Genomic DNA, 20,899 nt, shown 5'->3' on the forward strand with positions numbered 1-20,899 from the left:
GGGCATAGACTCATGGGTCTCCCAGGGTCAGGTAGGTACAGTTGTTACACCCTCAGAGGCACAGGGGCAGCTGGGTGCAGAGAGAGTTAGGCCCAATGTTAGCCTATGGCGGGCAGGGGGCCTTTGGTTGGTGGCTGCTAGCAGGCAGGCCACGCGGCTGTGGGAGCTGAGCTCCTGGTCACTTACACAGGACAAGTGGGGAAGTAGGATAGGACAGATGTTGCACTTCCAGGGGCACTCGGGCGGCTGGGTGCAGGGTGCTTTTGAGCCGTCGGGCGCTCAGTGGATTTCAATGGGAAAGCTGCAAGACGAACAAAGGTTGCAAACTCGGGGACGGAGATTCTTCAGGTGAAGAGAGTCCTTGGGGGCAGGATTCTTGGTCGCAGTCGCCGGGTGGACGTCCGAGTGGTCTTTGTTTACTCAGGCACAGGCCGGGCTCGGCGGGTGCAGAGTGTGCTGGATTCGCGGTTCCTGGCTGGCACCAGGGGTTGTTGTTTGTTTTGAGCAGAACCACTGCTCGTGGGAGTCCCAGTCTTTTAGATGAGCAAGGCAGTCAGGTCCTTCGGGGTTTTCGAAGTTGCTGATCACTGGAGACACCGGGATTTAGCAGGAGCAGGTTCGAGGGTCGACAGGCCTGTAGGGCTGGGGCCAAGTCAGTTGGTGTCGTCCTCTTGTTAGCAGCTGCACGGCTGGTCTTCTTTCTTCATGTTCTTTTTCTTGTTTCGGATTCGGGATCTGAGGAAGGAAGGTTCAGGGTGCCCCTAAATACAAAATTTAGGGGCGTGATAGGTAGGTAAAGGTCAGGGACCAATGGGTCCCTTCCCTGGGGTGGGGACACCCCCTAGCCTGCCACTCTCCAGTGGGAGGGGGGCAGGAGCCTAGTCCCGATTGGGTAGGGCTTCCCATCCTCAAGATGGCGAGAGCCCGGAGTTGTGCTTCACCTCGCCTCCCCCACCTGAGGGGTGGGGTTGGCAGAGGCTGGCACACCCCCTTTCCTCACTTGGGTTTTCCCACCGATCTTCCCGCCAGAGTGGGGGTCAGAACCGGTGGGGGCCAGTTGTTGAGTACAACAAGTGGCCTGGAGAAGCTCTCAAAGGCGGCATGCCCACAAGAGCAGATGGCTCTCTACCCAGGGGTCCAGCAACATGTCTGCTGGGTGGCAGCCTATGCAGCCTCTCAGTCAGGACACAGGTTGTTGGTTAGTTTCAGGGGGCAACTCTAAGTTGCCCTCTGTCATGCCTTTTACATTAAAGTCCACCCTGGCATCAGTGTGGGTTTAATGTGCTGAGAAGTTTGATACCAAACTTCTCAGTCTTCAGTGTAGCCATCATTGTGCTAGGGAGTTCGTGATGACGATTTCCCAGCACCATATTCTCTTAATGGCAGCACTGCACTTACAGTGCCCAGGAATGGACCTGGGTACTGTAGGGGTACAGAGCTCATGCACCTGTACCCACACCGCTGGCATAGGGCACCCAGCTAGAGGGGTGACTGAGGTATGCCAGGGCCGTGTGTTTGTGGGCATTGTACACAGGGATGTGTGCCATGTCGACTCTCTATTTTGTTCTGCACCAAGACACTCAGCCTGCAAGGGCAGTGTGTGTGTGTCAGGACACAGGGCCTCTAAGGGTGGCACAATAAGTGCTGCAGCCCTTAGGGGCCTTCTCTGGTCACAGGGCCCTGGGTACCTAGGGGACCATTTACCAGGGGCTGACAGGTGGCCAGCGATGCCAATTGGCTTTAGGCTTCAGTGCAGTTTTAGGGAAGGAACACAGGCCCTGGGCACCTGATTGGCAGGAGCCCAGGGCACACTCAGTCAAAGTACATCAGCAATTCAGCAAAAAGGGGGGGCATATCATGCAAGAAAGATGGCACTTTCTCACAATCTGTCTATCTACCTGGGTATTCTTATGTGACCCCCCCCCCCCAGCCTGGCAGTGACACGTTTAGAATGTATTGGATAGCTCCACCCTACTTCCTTACGATTAGAGAGTTGGGGGTGAATCCTGCTACTCAGCAACTGGTCCCTCAATGCTCTGCATACAATTGAGAGTCAGTTGCACTTGCCTTTGATTCCCTGCAGCTACAACAGACACCGTTACAGAGTTACGCATGTTCCCTATAGACCCATTCACAGGCTTGTTCCTTTCATAATGGCTTGAGACTGTTGCACCAAGAACATTCAGGGTCTCTTGTTGCACAAAAATTTGTGTCATTATCGAGCACAATATGACCATCTAAAAGCTGGAAAGAACGTTTGTGCAGTTCAGTGGCGAGGCATACTCAAAGATACAAGGACCATCTGTATAACACCATTACAAACAGAGGTAGGAGGGATAAATATGCTGTCCTATTAAATTGTTTTGTCTCATTTACTGCAGTGTGTGTCAAGATTATATTTTTTAGTTTTTGCTACAAACAGCCTTAGCAGTCTTGAAGTCCTCCTGTCAAAAAAGCGTTTGCTCCTTATTTGTAACCCTGAGGTGTCAGTCTAGGGAGATGAGAGAGGAGGATCGGAGTCTGGTGTCGGAAGAGCGCAGACAAAATAATTAATGACTGTCTAGAGTTAGGGTGGTGCCTACGGGGATTCATGCCGTAGTCGATTCTTGCACCTGGATATGTCAACAGAACAATGCAACCTAGCAATTGAGGTACTATTTGCTGAAATTGTTCTGCAACTATTCTGACACAAGTAGATACTTACAGATGAGAAATCTTCAGAAAAGCACTGTGCATTAGAAAATAAATTTTCCATGTATCCAGACTTCGTGACATTCTTTTAAATTATTGACTCAAAAATATCGACTTGCAACAACATCAACTTCAACTTTTTAAATTGCACAATACTGTCAAGATAATTACATGTGATGTCAGGTAGTAAGGGGCTCATTTATAACCTTGTAACGCAGTGCAGCGCAGCAACTCACGTTGCTGCCCTGCATAGCATGACTGGAAAGGGTAGAAATGCACCATATTTAAGGCATTAGGGTGCATTTCTGCCTTTTCCCCCGCACTAGTGCTCTTTTGGCAGCCTATCCCCAACGCAGACACCCTTGCACCATGGTCCAAGGGTGCCTGCGTTGCATGCAAAAAAGTTTTGGTGCAGAACAATAATCCTGGGAGGCATGTTCTTCTTTCTATATTTGCTACATAGAAAAAGGAAAGAAAGGAGGAGTAATAGAGAAATTTTTCAGCCTTACTCCTCCCTTGGAAGGTGTAAGATTGTTTGAAAGTTCTTGTACATCTGGGAATGCGTCAAAAACCATGACAGTTGCGTGGGAACACCCATGCAATGCCCATGGAATACTTCCCCAGGGCAGAATAACGCAATGCAGTGATTTGTGCTGTGTTGCACTACACCAAATTCTTCAAGCCATGCAAAGTGGCTTTGAGTGGCTTAAAAAATATGACTTAGGTCTGTTTCATGCTTGTAGCACGTTGTGTGGTACACACGTGATGCAACCCTCACATAGTTAAGCTCCTAAGTCTATATTTCCTAAGACATTTTAATATTTTAGAGACTATATTGTTGCAGGTAATAATTTCATCATGCAACCCTTCTGAACACCAGTCCATGACAGATAGCAATGGATTATTTTCAAGGCATCGCCAAGATCATGCAGCATGTAGGGCTCCATAGACATCTCAATGTCTCTTCACAAAAGTTGAAAACGTGCATCCTCCTGAAACAGACTTATTTATTCATCAGAAGTTTCTTTTCCTGAAAGTTCTTGCCTTCTGCCAAACACATTTGTTTTCTTCGAGCATCAATGGTTTCTTGCATTTGTATTGTACACAGCGTGCATATGTGTGTGGGTCCACTGCAGGAATGCCTCGAGAAGCAGTGTACTGGCCATACAACCCTTTTCTCTTCTTCTCTCCTGTCACTTCTAATATGACACCAGAAGGAAATATGTTGAAAAGAAATCATTAATAGGGCAGCTGACTCCCCATCCAGACAATCGTGATGGATGCATTTATCCGAGGAGGGGCACGTGCTATTGAAGTGACATGGACTCAGAAGAGCAGTCATCAATTGTTAGTCTGTTCTTTATGCATTTAATAGAGGCACTAATGATGGGAACTAGGGACCCAAGTAACACTGCGATTCCACTCGAATGGGATTGTTAAACCTTTTATATTATAAAATATAGAAATTATATACTATACAAGAAAATGGTACATGTTAAATTATAAAGCTGGTCTGAGACTTACCTTGAGTTTTTGATTTATTACCCTCTCGTTTTCTTCCATCATTTTCAGCCTATCCTCCTGCATCTTCTGCATCAGCTGCTTGACATGTTCCTCGTGGCTTTTTTGCTCGGCCTCCAACTTTTGCTGGGCTGCTGCAAGCATCTCTTCCTTCAGCTTCATCTCCCGCTCTGCAGCTTCTACCTTTGCTTGCTCCTCTGATGAAAATACATAAGTGAGAGAGGTTCCTGAGAAGAAACATACTCTGCAAACTCAAAGCTGTTACGATAGTGAAAGTGCAAACGTGCTAAATCTTCCTGCAAAGCCCATCTTCAGAAACCTGAGAACCTTCTTCCTGAAGAAAGGGGTACCCAATAAATCTAATATTTCAGACCTTTCTCTTTCTCATTTTTTCAGCTGTGAACATTTCATCCTGTTAAGCTGTAGATTGATTCAAACAGCTAGCACGGATGATGGCAAGGTAAGTGTTTAGGGTAGGGAAAAGGGCAAAGAGCAGTAGATATTTTAAAAAATGTTGGACTTTACCTTTATACATAGCGGCCCCTGGGATGATCAAAAGGCATGCTGCCTGGCATGATGGACTGGACAGCTTTGGCAGACTGAGTGCAGAAGATATTTTTGACCTGCGTTAAAGCCAGCAGGCAGGCAGTGTATTCGCTAAATATCGATTAGTAGGGTTGGTTTTCCTTGATTGTTTTTACATCCTCCTAATTAACCTTCTGATTGAGGCACTATGACAGTAGCCTCAATGGTCCCAGGGCTATTTTCTTTTGAGGTACCTGGGGATTAAAGGGGAACATCTGCTTGTTAATCAAAGTTGCTCAGCAGTTTGTTTGGTTGGGGAATGTGTTACTGGATATGAGCCAAGATGCCATCAAAATGCAGCGTTTATTATTTATACTGTTATGTTTGGCATTTCAGTTTCTGAACCTCGTAACCACTGCTATGACATAGCAACAGTTGATAACAAAACTGGTTACCCACTGTTGTGGTATCATAAAGGTCTTCCAGGCCAGGCCGACATGCATCCCGAGAGCTTGTTAGCACAGCTCTGCTTGTCTGCTTTGACAGAAAGCACAGCTGCAGGAGAGTAAGGAATGCAGGGAAGGTGGTGAAAGTTGGTCAATGATGGAAGGTGTGTTTTTTTAATCTTTGGGACAGGGATACATAACAGAGGCCATTTTATGTATGAATGCCCCATTACTGCTCTGCTACTTCATAGCGGTTAAAAGCAGGGGCAAATGATGTCGGGGGCCATACGAAACATAAAATTATAGATGGGTAAAAAGTGAATTACTGGGATGTTTTTCCACCTCGGGTTCTGAGTAACACCATAGACAACTCAAGCTTCACTCTAGTTGTCTATTTGATGTAACTCAGAACCCCTTGGTGAAAAACGTCCCTCTAATTTACAGTTACTCATCTATAATTCTATTTGTTATTATCTCCGATGCATGTAGTAGATTATGGTGGATAATGCATATTTATATGACTTCTAACCTACAGTACAGCGATTGAGCAACAACTACTTTGCTTAAAATCATTTGGTAGTTTCTTTGCTTGGGCGAGGAATCTTCAAAGAAAAGGGCTAAAAAAGAATCGAATAGGAACAAGGTTTGCAGGCCATAGGCAGACTTCCTGAAGATCACACTTGATTTCAGAAGTTTGTACTGCGTGGGATGAACTAGTACTTAAATAGAATCTGAAGCCCACTGTTTGTTCTGCAGTGCTCACTGCAGTTCATAGGTTCAATAACATCATCACCTACCAGCCATTTCCTTCTCCTTCTGCGACAGGGTCTGTTCCATCCTCAGAATGGACACTCCTACAGATTCCTGTTTCTGAAGAGACTCCTGGAGAACTTCTTCTGCCTAGGAAGGAATACACAATTTATGCCGCACTGGACACCTGCAGTTTAAGGAGAGCATATGTTTGTATCAGTAAAGAAGGATAGACTTATGTACATTATCATGATGGTTCTAGGCTCCCTCCTGTTGCAAATGTGAGTGTACCATGCCACCTCTTGGTAGGACCATAAGCAGCTTTTCAAAGCTGTAACCTAGACGTACACCATGCACATCTGAAGCACAGAGAGATATAGATGCACAGTTGGCCATCCTTTCAAAGTCATGATAAGAGTAGACTGAAGATTTAAGGGATTGTGGTGTGAGTGTTATTAATAGAACATAGCCTAATACTAGTATTACAAGAGTGATCATAAAATTAACTAGCTTACTAGCCCCTTTTTGCTCTCTTTTGAGTCTGTAGTTCAAAGCCGACGAAATAGGCTTTGGTTTTAGAGGATGCATGCAGTAAGTAATGACTAAAAAGCATGTAGAATCTAAAAGGTAATTCCACAGAGCTGGACGTATCAAGAAAACCCTTTTGCAGTTTGTAATGCAATATTCACTGCTAGGGGAGAACCCAGAAGCCAGTTCTTAATTTGTGCTAGTTGTTGCGGGTGGTACTGACTGTCACTTTTGAGGACCAAAACTAATGTTTCATCATCACACATGGCGGAGACCGAAAGAAATAGAAGTAGCAAAAGTAAAAAGGAGACAGGTAGGAAAACAGTGACAAAGGGGAAAATCATGGTGAGAATGAACCTGCAAAAGAGAGATAAAGGGACAGAAAGTGTAGAGGTGTGAAAGAATGAAGTATTATGTGGCATCAAGACTCGGAAGCATTGATATTCAGAAACCTCTGGTTACAGCAGCAGCGGCGGTGGGCTACTAAGAAAAGCATTGGCATAGCCAATAGGTCTCGCATTTGGGAATTTATAAGTGTTCAGCCATGCAGCACATTATCCTGGGTGCTGTGCCACCAGGGATTGAAGATCTATACAATTACTACACACTGGGTCATGCAGTCTTATTCAAGAATACATGCTTGGCACAGGAAACATTTATAGACACATTCCAAGGCTTTTTAACGCACAAAAAGAAAGACAAGTGCGTTGATGCAAGTCAAAAGTACTATAACACTGTGTGCGACTGCATCACTAGTAAGGTGAAAACATGTTAATCACAAGGTCTGCAACTATAGGGATAAGGAATTGGGCTTAGTTTCCGTTAATCTGTGGTGAAATTTCATGGCAGTATTCAACTAAACAAATGCAAACCTAAATAATATCTAATTGGAAAAAAAATGTGCTTTCATAAGAATGAAATGTATCCATTACCATGAGAGTTTCCATGTTAAAAAACACATATATATGCAGCCGTTTTGGAGTCTGTGCATCAATATTAACAAATATGAATGTGTTAGTCTGTAACGTAACTGGTGCTCATGTAAAGCGCTGCGATACCTTCGGGTCTACTTTGCGCTATATAAAACGCCACAATAACAAAGAGGTAGATTAAAAAAAAAAATGGGGAAATTTATTTCCCCATTAACGTGCATTGAAGAGGAGGTAATTTTAGTTAGGAGAAAGCAAAAAAGAAAGAAACTTTTGGCTTTAAAAATCGGGATCGTCCTCCTGAATCAGGTCTGTTGGCATGCATGAGTGTATTGCTGATTTGCAAGATGGGTAGAGGGTGTTGATTTGACAGAATCAGTTTAGAATGCAGGTAAAAGCGGGCTGTGGCAAAGGGGCATGCAAACATGAACTTCTTTCCAATTCATCACCATTTCACAGTGTAAAACTAAATTGGGAAATGTAAGCATATACAAAATTCTCTAGGTTGGCCACGAAACATGATGGACAACCTGACAAACCAATGCCTGAACGGAGCTCACCCAAACAAGACAAAGGTTAAATAGGACTGATGTAAAGCCCCTTTCTGTATGTTCCGGACGGAGTGTGTTGAGGTGTGTTGTGTTTCTTGTGCTAGCACGTGGTCACCAATTATTTAAAAGTGTTTAGAGTAAGACCAAAATTACAGTGCAAACTCAAGTATCCAACACAAAAGCAGGAACGAGTCCAGTTCAGAAAAACAATGTGCTATAAAACAGCTAAAATTGCAAAACTAGCAAGTTACGCTCATTTCTCAACAACCTGCCTATTTTTTTAATTCATGTACATCAGTTCTACACACGCATGCGTACCTTATTGCAACAGTATACCAAACATTGAAACATGTTCATCTTATACGAGTTGTGCAAGTCATATTTTGCATAAAATATGTCTGCATATGACTTTCATGCTTTTAGCAAAAGCTGAATCACCTCTCGGCAAACATGGCTTGTTTTATGTGAGATGACCGCGCTGGTGGTAGGCAAGGCTAGAGCGCATGCAGGAACGGAGAAAAACATACCTAGACCTTCCGCCAAGGACACAATTTCAAAATAGAGGAGGTACTTGTGAGTCAGAAGCGATCACTTCAGCGGCCCGCAGCGCATGGCACAGTTTATTTTGTTCAGCAAGTTACCAACAGCAGGAGAGCAGAAAGGATGCGGCATTGGTTCTCATCAAGCTGAGAAAACTGCGACGGTCGGTGTATGGAAACAAAATTTGCTCTGTTGCTTCAGTCAGTGCCCATCTTGTTTATATTTTGTGTAATATTCAAGTAACTGGCTGCCTCTACTACAACCCTTTTTTAATTATGCCCAGGCCATTGAGAGAGGACTGTGTGCAGGCATTTCCAACCAGGATTATTTGGGAATGTGAGCGTAGGCAGGCAGCTCCAGCAAGATTCACTGTGAAACAAAAGAAAGTTTGTTTGCACAAGGTATTTGTTTGGAAATGTACGCCATGCAACAAAAGAAAGTTTGTTTACAAACGGCATTTGTTGAAAAATGCAAGCGCGCCCAGTGGTCATGATCGTAAAACATTATAAAAAAATTAAACATTAAACGTGGCACCCGTCTGTGAAGCGGGTACCGTGCAACAAAAAGTTTGTTTACACACGCTATTTATTTGGAAATCCAAGCGTGCTAAGCGTGCATCGTACTTATGATGGTACAATATAAAATAAAAAATCAAACGTGGCTCAAATTAAATGCGCGCTTCAGAGATAATGAGCAAGGCTTGTTCCAAAAGCAGTCAGAGACAGGAAAAACAAGACAACACTTTAACCATGCACAAGAAACTAAACCATACCAGCAAAAACAAGCGCGGTCACAAAAGTGAAAGTGACCAAGCCGTTTTTTATTTAGAAACCTGATCCACGACGTGACGAGGAATGTAGCTGCAATCTGCGCGCCGCTGCTGGCTCCCAAGACCCAAAGGTCGTGGGACTGAACATTTGAAGAAGAGGTGGGACATGCATCCGCCTTTGGCCATTTGCGTGCTTTCATTATTGAAAGCCACACGCAAAGGCCAATCAAATGTGTGGACGGAGTCACACCCACACGGAGAATTTTCGGGGAAATTTGGAGTGTTCACAAGAAGCCTCCCATAGAGGAGCGAATGCGCGCTGCGCTAGGCTTGACCTAAAAAACTGTAGGGATATTCACTTATTATTTTAGTTTAACAAATTAAGCAGTGCCCAAAGTTCACAGCAATATATGACTGGGCAAATGACTTATCTTAAACAAGCATTTGCAATGCAAATAGGTCTCGCATTTGGGAAAGTTATAGCTAATGGCATTGTAAATAGATAGCGTGGTATAACATTCTTTAATTTATGGTGAAGTTAACAATTCAGAGAGAGTACTGTAAAATCTAAATATCATTAAAACTTTCCTCCAAAAGCATTCAGCCTGCTACAATTTGTGGAGAGCTCTTAGAGACATGATCACATTGGAAGCACGATCCATGTTTCATAAGCCCTGCTCAGCATGGCAGGACACAGGAAGTTCATACATACCTTTCCCCCATGTTAGTGTTATGAGCACGGCGAAGCAGAGCAGCGTCATTTGCAGTCTAAGAACCGGGACCATGCTGAAGATTGCAGCCTCAGGGAGAGAGCGTTGCTAAGACGCCGAGTCCTTAACCCACTGAACATTGAACACTTCCCCAAATGACTGTTCATTTCCCGGGGTCAAACTGTCAACAGACATAGACATAAGTCTAAACTTGATGCCTTTTATAAACTTAGTGAAATGTGTCGGTCATCTTCCAAAGTGCATCACTTCAAGTATTCAGGCGACAAATTAAGGCTTAATAGGAGCAGTCTCGAATGAAGTAGTTTTTACATTTGTATGGAGGCTCTGTCCTTCTTGTGGAAATGCATTGTTTAATTAGTTAATTTTGATTTTGAGATGTATTTATTTAACAATCCTTCTCATTTTAAGCAGGTAATATTATTTGAGATATTTTGTAATTCAGAAAAATGTAGCTGAACAATTACTGTTTGTTGGTTACTATCGGTTTAAAAGCAGTTCTTTCTTCAGTTTACAGAGGAATTTTGTTAAGAGTAAAATGGCTACCATGTTAACTATCAACTTAAGCTTGATGCTGATGAAGCAAACAGCATGTCCAAACGGGTGCCATGCTAAGAGATAGAGTTTATTTAAAGTCTTTTCAAAAAATAAAGATGGGCGAGTCGCGCCATGCAAAACAAATCGCCACACTTAAAGATAAAGCATGTGAAATGTAAGCAGAAACAACATGGTAACCTTAACGCGTTTACATTTTTTATTTATATATGACATGAGCATGAAGAGGGAGGCACGGCCGGGGAGTACCAATGGCTGAGCTTTGTTTTCACTTAGCTGGGGAGCAGTGTGGTGCGCCAGGTGAGAGGGCGGAAGAGTGCTCCGAGCTCTTGCCGTGTGGTGGCACTGAAGTTTGGCTGGAGCACGGCATGCTAAAAGATTCGGTAGCCGTAAAGCGTGCACTGTCCAGTTCTAGTCTTGTGTGATGATAAGCATGTAAAGTGTGTGTTTAAACACTAAAAATAAAAACCAAAGGAAATGATGGACGGAGTGTTGAACATTGCAAGCACTCACCCCCAGTCAACTGATCTGGGTTTAATCCATCACCGTTCTTTAGCCCACTCTGCCACCCCAGTTCAGACATGGCCATATGCAAATCAGTCTGACCCTGTGCCTCATGGGAACAGTCCAGCCCGAACTGCCAAGCCATGTCTTCCCTGGACAGGAAACAAGCTTCCTAGGACCAGTTTCTGGCATTTCAGCCGTCTTCAGCCAGGCTTGCTTGAATCCAGTGGCTAAGTGAGCAAGGGACTCACGTCTGAGCATACCCTGCCAACTTATGGCGAACAAAGCAAAAACCAAAGGAAATGATGGACGGAGTGTTGAACATTGCAAGCACTCACCCCCAGTCAACTGATCTGGGTTTAATCCATCACCGTTCTTTAGACCACTCTGCCACCCCAGTTCAGACATGGCCATATGCAAATCACATATGCAAATCAGTCTGACCCTGTGCCTCATGGGAACAGTCCAGCCCGAACTGCCAAGCCATGTCTTCCCTGGACAGGAAACAAGCTTCCTAGGACCGGTTTCTGGCATTTCAGCCATCTTCAGCCAGGCTTGCTTGAATCCAGTGGCAAAGTCAGCAAGGGACTCACGTCTGAGCATACCCTGCCAACTTATGGCGAACAAAGCAAAAACCAAAGGAAATGATGGACGGAGTGTTGAACATTGCAAGCACTCACCCCCAGTCAACTGATCTGGGTTTAATCCATCACCGTTCTTTAGCCCACTCTGCCACCCCAGTTCAGACATGGCCATATGCAAATCAGTCTGACCCTGTGCCTCATGGGAACAGTCCAGCCCGAACTGACAAGCCATGTCTTCCCTGGACAGGAAACAAGCTTCCTAGGACCGGTTTCTGGCATTTCAGCCGTCTTCAGCCAGGCTTGCTTGAATCCAGTGGCAAAGTGAGCAAGGGACTCACGTCTGAGCATACCCTGCCAACTTATGGCGAACAAAACAAAAACCAAAGGAAATGATGGACGGAGTGTTGAACATTGCAAGCACTCACCCCCCAGTCAACTGATCTGGGTTTAATCCATCACCGTTCTTTAGCCCACTCTGCCACCCCAGTTCAGACATGGCCATATGCAAATCAGTCTGACCCTGTGCCTCATGGGAACATTCCAGCCCGAACTGCCAAGCCATGTCTTCCCTGGACAGGAAACAAGCTTCCTAGGACCAGTTTCTGGCATTTCAGCCGTCTTCAGCCAGGCTTGCTTGAATCCAGTGGCAAAGTGAGCAAGGGTCTCACGTCTGAGCATACCCTGCCAACTTATGGCGAACAAAGCAAAAACCAAAGGAAATGATGGACGGAGTGTTGAACATTGCAAGCACTCACCCCCAGTCAACTGATCTGGGTTTAATCCATCACCGTTCTTTAGACCACTCTGCCACCCCAGTTCAGACATGGCCATATGCAAATCAGTCTGACCCTGTGCCTCATGGGAACAGTCCAGCCCGAACTGCCAAGCCATGTCTTCCCTGGACAGGAAACAAGCTTCCTAGCACCGGTTTCTGGCATTTCAGCCGTCTTCAGCCAGGCTTGCTTGAATCCAGTGGCAAAGTGAGCAAGGGACTCACGTCTGTGCATACCCTGCCAAACGATGGATTTAGGCCCAGATCTCTGTACCGGGGTGAATGTATGACATTGTTCTGCATTCTGTCCATCAATTGTTGTTTTTGCATTTGTCACCCCGAGTGGGAAGGGTATGCCCACATGTGGGTCCCTTGCTCTCCATGCCACTGGAATCTAGCTATCCTGGCTGAAGAGGGGTGAAACCCCGTAACCGGTCCTAGGATGCTTGTTTCCAGTCCAGGGAGGACCTGGCTTGGCAGTTCGGGCTGGACTGTTCCCATGAGGCACAGGGTCAAGACTGATTTGCATATGGCTGGGTTCAAACTGGAACCACATGGTGAGCAAAAAAACGATGGATTTAGGCCCAGATCTCTGTACTGGGGTGAATGTATGACATTGTTCTGCATTCTGTCCATCAATTGTTGTTTTTGCATAAACACTAAAAATGCCACTGCAATAACAAGCTGATGATAGGTGGGCAAGCAGTGTGGTGAAGAACAAAAGAAAGGCGCCACCATACTGAAAGATAAAGTGCGCGCCAAGCTGGTAGTGCTGGATGTCAATGTAAAACAAGTAAACAGAACCGTTAAGGAGCAAAGAGGCAGTTCAACTAAAAAAAGAGTTCTTTCTCTCTAAGTATACATAATCTGAACAGTACTGTGAGAAGTTGGCCTGATAAATGCTGTCCACTAGTTATAGTGGGCATCCTGTATCAGTCCAAACAACCCCTTATGGTGATAGGTTAAAGACAACCTTTATTGAAAGCTATTCTAGTGGTAGCTATGGAGAGCAGCCTTCAGGCTAAGTCTTGAAGGAATGTAAAGCAGCTTGTTTTACCAGTCTATAATCTCTTGAATGACCAAATGAAAGGACAACCACACCAGGTATATATTTAAAATAAATGTATTTAAGATAAAACACACCCCTCTAGTCTCTTTATGAGGCTGGAGTTCGAAGTACTTCAGTTACAAGTCAGTATTCAACAGTAATAGCACAAATACACGTTTGGGCCCTAGGGGCGTACCAAGCCATATACCAATAAAGTGGTATAACAACCACGACTGAACTAGACACAAGGCCTAAAGCCTGTAGAAGTGCTTGGACCACAAGGAACAACCCAAGGTAGTGACACAGGGGACCCACGGGGGACGCGTGCAGTGTGAGAACACAGCCGGGAATTGCTGTTTTCTTCTATGGGGAAATTCGTGTTTGGAAATTAAGTGTTTAAGGACACTTAGAGGATAAATACGAGAGAACCCTTTTGGACTTAGAGGTGTCTAGGGCCAACACCCACGGGAGCACCGGAGTACTCGAGTTACCTCACCCAGGGAAGCAGGGTGCATAGGTGTCAAATGGTGTTGGGTCGCGTCGCTGTTTTCAATGGAAGCTGCTCAGGAAGTGCTGCTGCCGTGAAGAGGAGAAGTGTTCGTAGAGATCCAAGCCCGGATCTAGGATGGAAGGAACCTGAAAGCAGGGGGACAGAGTCTGGGTCACTTACTAGTGACCAAGGGCACGATAGTCCAATGCCCACAGATGTCGGGTGCTTCAGGTGAGTAGACGGATGTCTTGATTCTTCAGCCACGAGGTCCAGGAGTCGTCGACGATGACCAGGAGCAGGATTCGAGCTGTCCCACGAAGTCTGTTGAGTGCTGCGGTGTCGGCGACCAGATTGGACCCAGCAAGCCTTGGCAACAGCAAGTCACTTGGAAATAAAAAAAGGATGTCGGTGCAGACCAGGAAGGTCTGGGGGACTCACCCAGCGAGGGTAAGTTGGGGCATGTCTGGTGCAATCAGGAAAGCCCAATCAGAAGAGGAGTCACCTTCGTGGGGACCCACTAGCCAACGGGCTAGCAATCGTGAAGGAGCCTCGAGCGATCGTACTGGAAACTGGCCCACGGGTCACTCGTGGAGTGGAGGTCAGAAATCTTCGGTGCAGGAGGTGCTCAAGGCTGTGGCTACTTGGAGCCCAAAGAACAACTTTGAGGAAGACCAGGAAGATGATGGATCAGCAAAGATCACGGTGTCCAGGGGTCACGGTTCCACGTCACCCACGATAGCCGTGGGCCTCAGCTTTGCTGTGGACTCAGGGTAGCCTCGGGGAAGTCTGGAAATCCACCTCTGGGGATGCAGAGACTTCAGCGTCCGGCGCGAGCTTCAGAATTGCAGACCGGACAGTTGCTTTTTTGGTGCCTGCCAAGCAGGGGAGTCACTCCTTGACCCCAAGGGAGATTTCTTCAGTCTTCTAGTTGAAATAGAACGTCGAAGGTCCAGGATATATGTTGCAGAGTTTTTTCCAGGGTAATCTAAAGTCGCAAGGACTGGGTTCTCATACTTATACAAAGTTTGGGGGTTGGACATACTCTAGGGACCCACCGCGAGGTTATAATGCACTTAAGAGTATATGGTCAGGCTGCACCACAAACAGCATCAGAGGAGGTACTCCGAACGCTGCAGAGGGGCTCTGCTCATGCAGGGGTACCCTCTCACATAAAAACCAAGCACTCTGCCATAGGAGTGACTTATAGGTTTTATATGTGTGTGCAATGGTAGTGATATAGGGAGCCTATACCACAGTAAGGGGTGCAAGCACCACCTTACCCAGGCTGCAGTAGCAGACCTGTGGTGTCATTTTGGAGTGCTTCCCAGGGGTGGCATAATACATGCTTCAGCCCCTGGTAGGCCTCTGAGGTATTTATGCCCTAGGTACATAGTATACCATATACTAGGGGCTTATAAGGCACTCCAGAATCCAATTAGAAATGTACCTAATGTACATGGAAACCATTTTAGAGAGGAAGCAGCTAGGCTGGGGCCCTGATTAGCAGGGCCACAGCCAGACTAAGGTTGAAAAACAGTGAAACACCAGCAAAAAGTGGGGGTACCCATGTGAAGCAGATCCTACTCTCCTACAAGTAAGAACACATGTAAGAGGGCCAGTCCTCATGTGTTAGACAGCAAGCATCCTGCATCATACAGTGTAGAGTAGGGTCGATATAGAGGTTTGCTCTTTGTGAAATTGCAGCACTTTTCAGACGGTCCCTGAGCGTTGCTCTCGAGGCGGAGTTTGTGGATACTCCCCAACATTCAAAAGGCACGACAGCTGGTGAAGCCGTTGCTTGGCTTACGAGTCACGTCGTGTAAACCCCTGCTACCTTGAAGCTCTGAATCCGTATGTATCCAGCCTTGTTTCCTTAATCCTTGGAGCGGTACAAGAAGTACGCTGCCTATCCTTTTATTTTTCTCCGAACTCGCATTCAACCGGGTGCCTTCAGTACGCGAGTTCTCTGCTGAATCAACTTTCCGGTTGTGCCGGTTATGCGTGGAAGAGAACCCTCTATCCTCCTTTCCCTGCACCGAGCCTGTGCATAAGTTCAGAGGTCACAACTTATGCCTTCCTCGTGAATATCAGCCTCTCCTATGAAACCGCCACCGTCGCCCATTTGAACTATAATTAAAGCGACCAACGAACTCAGGATTCTCTCTGCCTCATATACTGGTCAGACCGCTTTGTCGCTTATGGAATCCTTCCGAACACTGTGAAACTGCAAGTTCTGTTTGTCTTTTTCCGATTTCGTCTCAAGGTACGAGACGCGATCGTTGGTTTTAGTTTGATTCTCCGATACATTGTATCTCTCAACGCACGCTTCCTGAGCGTTTTGTTTTGACTTTGGTGATACATTGTATCTCACAACGCACGCTTCCCGAGCGTTTTATTTTGACTTTGAGGAGCGAAGAACTATCGCACCTGGTAACTAACTTCCTGTATACTGAGGACAGAAAGCAGCATTTCTTTTGGAATAACGGGCCGATCCTTGCTTTACCGGACTACAGTTGCCCTTCCTGTGTTTTGCCTTGGACATATTTACTGCTGCAGCTGGTTACGTCTGTCCTTCCTCCATTCTCTACAACTGCATCTGGAGGTTGCCTTTATCCTCAGGAGATCTTATGCCGGTGAGTGTGGTCTTAATTTCCAAAGAGCAAATACCTCTATAAGTTACAACTAGTGGTACTGTTTAATCAGGAATAGGAGAAGGAGCACATTTTGTAATTGTCCTATTCTTCTTTCTATAGGTTGCCACCATTCCTGTTTTAGGACCATATCATTAATTCGGCTGGGGAAGTTAAACACGCCACCTCCAGATATCTCATCCCCACATCTCCTCGAGTCAGTTTATGAGTGTGGAAGTAAAGTTACGGGTCACATGCATACGGTGGTTTGAGGAGAGTGGGGAATTTATCATCGCTCCCGTGGATTGAGCCCCGCTGGATTTGAGGTTAGTGGTATCGGCGACAGAAAGCCAAGCCCACGAATCAAGTCCACCCGAGCGACGATGAATACCGAAGGGGCTTGCGCCTTAATGGAAAACCCTCCCCATAGTCCCACTGTTGAGAAATTGGCAACTGCTCTACTAGAGCTCCAGGGGGAAGTAGGAAGACTTAGAAGTGAAAATCAGCGACTGCATACAGAACTGGTACAAGTAAGGCATCAGACTGCCCCTAGTATTAGTGGAACGGATGTACTGCCGAAGAGCAAACGCTCCTATATACAACCTGCTCACTTCACAGTACCCTCCCCTCTAATAAATACTGCACCCTCCAGCACTGAAAACCCCCAAGCTGTTCAGGTATCCGTACACACACATACTCCTGTTCCATTGGCTGTTCCCGAAAGGTTCCATGGGGAAAGCGCGAAGTATAGTGTCTTTATTAATCAATGCCAGTTACATTTCTTATGTAAGGCGTCTTCTTTTCCTGATGATGCCGCTAAGGTGGCGTTTGTGATTTCTTATTTGGGAGGGAACGCGGCTAGGTGGGCGGTTCCTTTGGTGGAAAACAACGACCCCCTATTATATGACAACCTTTCTTTTAAAGATAAGTTAAGAAGTTTATTTGCCAGACACACATATGTACAGGCCAGTGATAATGAGCTGTTGAATTTGAGACAAGGTTCTAAGGACCTTCTCACCTACCTCACCGAATTCAATCGATTAATTGTAGAAACACAGTGGCCAGAAGATAAGAGAATGTCATTGTTTTACAGAGGGTTAAACGATGACCTTAAAGATCTCCTTTCTCAAATCGTGGATCCTCCTGAGGATTGTTCGGCATTTATTGATCTTGTGGTAAAGTTAAACCATAGACTGAGTGAGAGAAAAGGCGAAAGATCTCGAGGCAATCTGTCTCGGTTCATTATGGTCCGAGGTGAAAAGAAAGAAAATAAAGACATCAAAGAGCTTGGTGAACCTATGCAAATAGGAGGTATGAGAGCTCCCTTAACAATGGATGAAAAAGAAAGACGGAGAAAAAACAATCTATGCCTTTATTGTGGGAAAGGTGGACATTATGCCAGAAGTTGTCCTGTCAAGAATACCTCAGTTCCTAAGATAGTCGCAGCCAATCAGGAATACACTTCATTCTCGGAAAACTAGAGAACTTGAAGATGGTAGAGGCCTCTTCTTCAAGTGATAGGAATCCTGTGGTCTCACAAAAAGTGGCAAGTATCGTAGCTCCCATAGCTCGCCATTTCACGCTAGCAGTCACGATCATTATTTCTCCTCAACGTAGAAAGGCACTATCCATCCTTCTTGATTCTTGGGCCACATGAAATTTTATAGATATCCATCTTGCTCAATTATTGGACATTCCCTTTGTGCCTAAGGCACAACCAGAACCAATCAGGGCAGTAGATGGAACAGAGTTATCTTCGGGGTTAATAACTCATCAGACCCCGAGCTGACTATGGTATGTAGCAACGGACATTCCGAGACATTGGTTTTTGATTTAATTGATACCCCTAATGTTGGCGCTATACTTGGGATTCCTTGGTTGCAGGTACACAACCCTCATATAGATTGGAATACCCGCCAGGTCACCTTAAAGTCCCCTTATTGTCTGTCACATTGTTATGGTGAACCGAGAGAATGGGGAACCTCATTATGTTGTGCCATGGAGAATACACCAGATACTCTTCCTACCTTGTATATGGAATACAAAGGAGTATTTGACGAGGTAAAGGCAACTGTATTACCTCCGCACCGGAGCTATGATTGCCGCATAGATTTAATCCCAGGTGCTGAATTACCAGTGAGTCGCATTTATGCCTTAACTGACCCAGAAACCGAATACTTACAGCACTATATCACAGACATGTTAAAGAAGGGATTCATCAGACATTCCACCTCACCGGTCTCATCTCGCATTTTTTTTATTCCTAAACGTGAGGGAGGGTTAATAGCGTGCCTTGACTACCGTGCCTTGAATAAGGTCACCATTAAAAACAAATACCCTCTTCCCCTCATATCAGTCCTTTTGGACCAAGTACGAGGAGCCAAGATTTTCACTAAATTGGATCTCCGCGGGGCTTATCATCTTATACGAATAAAGGAGGGGGATGAATGGAAGACGGCTTTCCAGACTAAATTTGGATTGTTCGAATATTGCGTCATGCCCTTTGGGCTATGTAACGCACCTGCAGCCTTCCAATTTTTCATCAATGAAGTCCTACGTGAATATCTTGATGTATTCGTGATAGTTTACATTGATGATATTTTAATCTTTTCCCACACGGAACAAGAGCATATCGAACATGTCAGAAAGGTTTTGCAAAGACTACAAGACAACCTGTTGTTTGCCAAATTGGACAAAAGTACGTTTCACACCACTAAGGTGGACTTCTTAGGATTTGTGATTTCCCCTGAGGGTATCCACATGGACCCAAAAAAGATTGATGCCCTAGTCAAATGGCCTAGTCCTCGTAATGTGAAAGAGATACAGTCATTTCAGGGTTTTGCCAATTTTTATAGGCGCTTTATTGATCATTTTTTGGATGTAATCACACCCATCACTAGATTACTTCGAAAAGGCGCTGTATTTGCGTGGTCCGCTGAAGCTGAGCAGGCCTTTTCACAACTCAAGGACAGATTTACCTCTGCACCCATTATTCGTCACCCAGATAACACTCAGCCATATTTTGTAGAAGCGGATGCTTCTCAATATGCTGTAGGCGGAGTGTTATCACAACGCAATCCTGCTACGGGGTGTTTGCATCCTGTCGCATATTTTTCAAAAACCTTGTTGCCTGCTGAGCAAAATTACACAATTGGTGAAAGAGAGCTGTTAGCCATCAAACTGGCCTTTCAAGAATGGAGACAATATCTCCTTGGTTCTCCACACACTACTACCATTTACACAGACCATCGGAATCTACAATTCTTTAAATCAGCTAAAGCATTGACACCTAGACAGATGCGATGGGTCTTATTCTTCAGTGAATACGACTTTATTATCACATACCGACCTGGATCACAACAGGGAAAAGCTGATGCTTTATCCAGATTAGGAGCAGATCAAAAGATTCCTATGACTGAAAACACACCCGTCATTCCTTGTCAGAAAATAATAGGAGCCGGTGAAGTGGGCTTGAATCCACCTTCCTTTATCAATCAGTTAACCGCTGCTTGTTTGAATATTCCTCCCAGTGAATGGTTGCTCGAGCCCCATCATACAATCAAAGATGGGTTATATTATCACAAGGAGAGACTATATGTACCCTTAGTAGAGTTACAACAACAAATCATTCGATGGTGTCACAACACCTCTCTAACTGCTCACCCTGGTGGGGAAAAAACTATACAAACTTGTAAACGATGGTTCTGGTGGAAAGGTCTTAATAGGGACATCATGGCCTATGTCTCATCTTGTCCTGTTTGTGCAAGACAAAAGTCATTACATGTGGCACCGGCAGGGTTGCTAAAACCTACTCCTATACCTTCAGTTCCTTGGCATTCAGTCAGTATGGATTTCATCACGGATCTTCCTAGAACACAAGGTTACTCAGTAATTCTAGTGGTGGTTGATATGTTCACCAAAATGGCTCACTTTGTGCCCTTAAAAAAGATTCCATCCTCTCAAGAATTGGCACAAGTGTTCATTCAGAATATAGTCCGATTGCACGGTCTGCCTTCGGTGATAATTACAGACAGAGGAACCCAATTCATCTTACGCTTCTGGCAAGGGCTATGTAACCAATTAGGTATTGATCACCGATTGTCCACGGCATATCATCCACACACAGATGGACAAACAGAAAGAACAAACCAAACTTTAGAACAATACCTACGCTGTTTGTTATCAACACTCACTTCTGATTGGGTGCAGGCTTTACCTTTAGCCGAATTCGCATACAATAACACCTCGCATTCCTCCACTGGTATATCCCCTTTTATCTTTTCCAATGCTCATCATCCCCGAATCTTGCCCATTCCGTTACCCCTCACATTAGTAAAC

The 20,899-nt window shown here is 45.2% G+C and overlaps 1 protein-coding gene across 4 annotated transcripts in view; it reads right to left on the reverse strand.

Annotated features, from left to right (window-relative positions):
* LOC146784474 (guanylate-binding protein 7-like) overlaps nt 1-20,899 on the reverse strand; it is a 622,481-nt gene that overhangs the window by 27,978 nt on the left and 573,604 nt on the right. For all 4 annotated transcript variants that reach the window (XM_085633263.1, XM_085633261.1, XM_085633262.1 and 1 more), the window contains 2 exons: nt 5,981-6,083; nt 4,216-4,409 (listed from right to left, as the gene is read on the reverse strand). In XM_085633263.1, the coding sequence (XP_085489389.1) occupies nt 4,216-4,409; nt 5,981-6,083 (297 nt within the window). The remainder of the gene's footprint in view (nt 1-4,215; nt 4,410-5,980; nt 6,084-20,899) is intronic.

The sequence above is a fragment of the Triturus cristatus genome, chromosome 11, assembly GCF_964204655.1.
Source record: "Triturus cristatus chromosome 11, aTriCri1.1, whole genome shotgun sequence".
Lineage (NCBI taxonomy): Eukaryota > Metazoa > Chordata > Amphibia > Caudata > Salamandridae > Triturus > Triturus cristatus.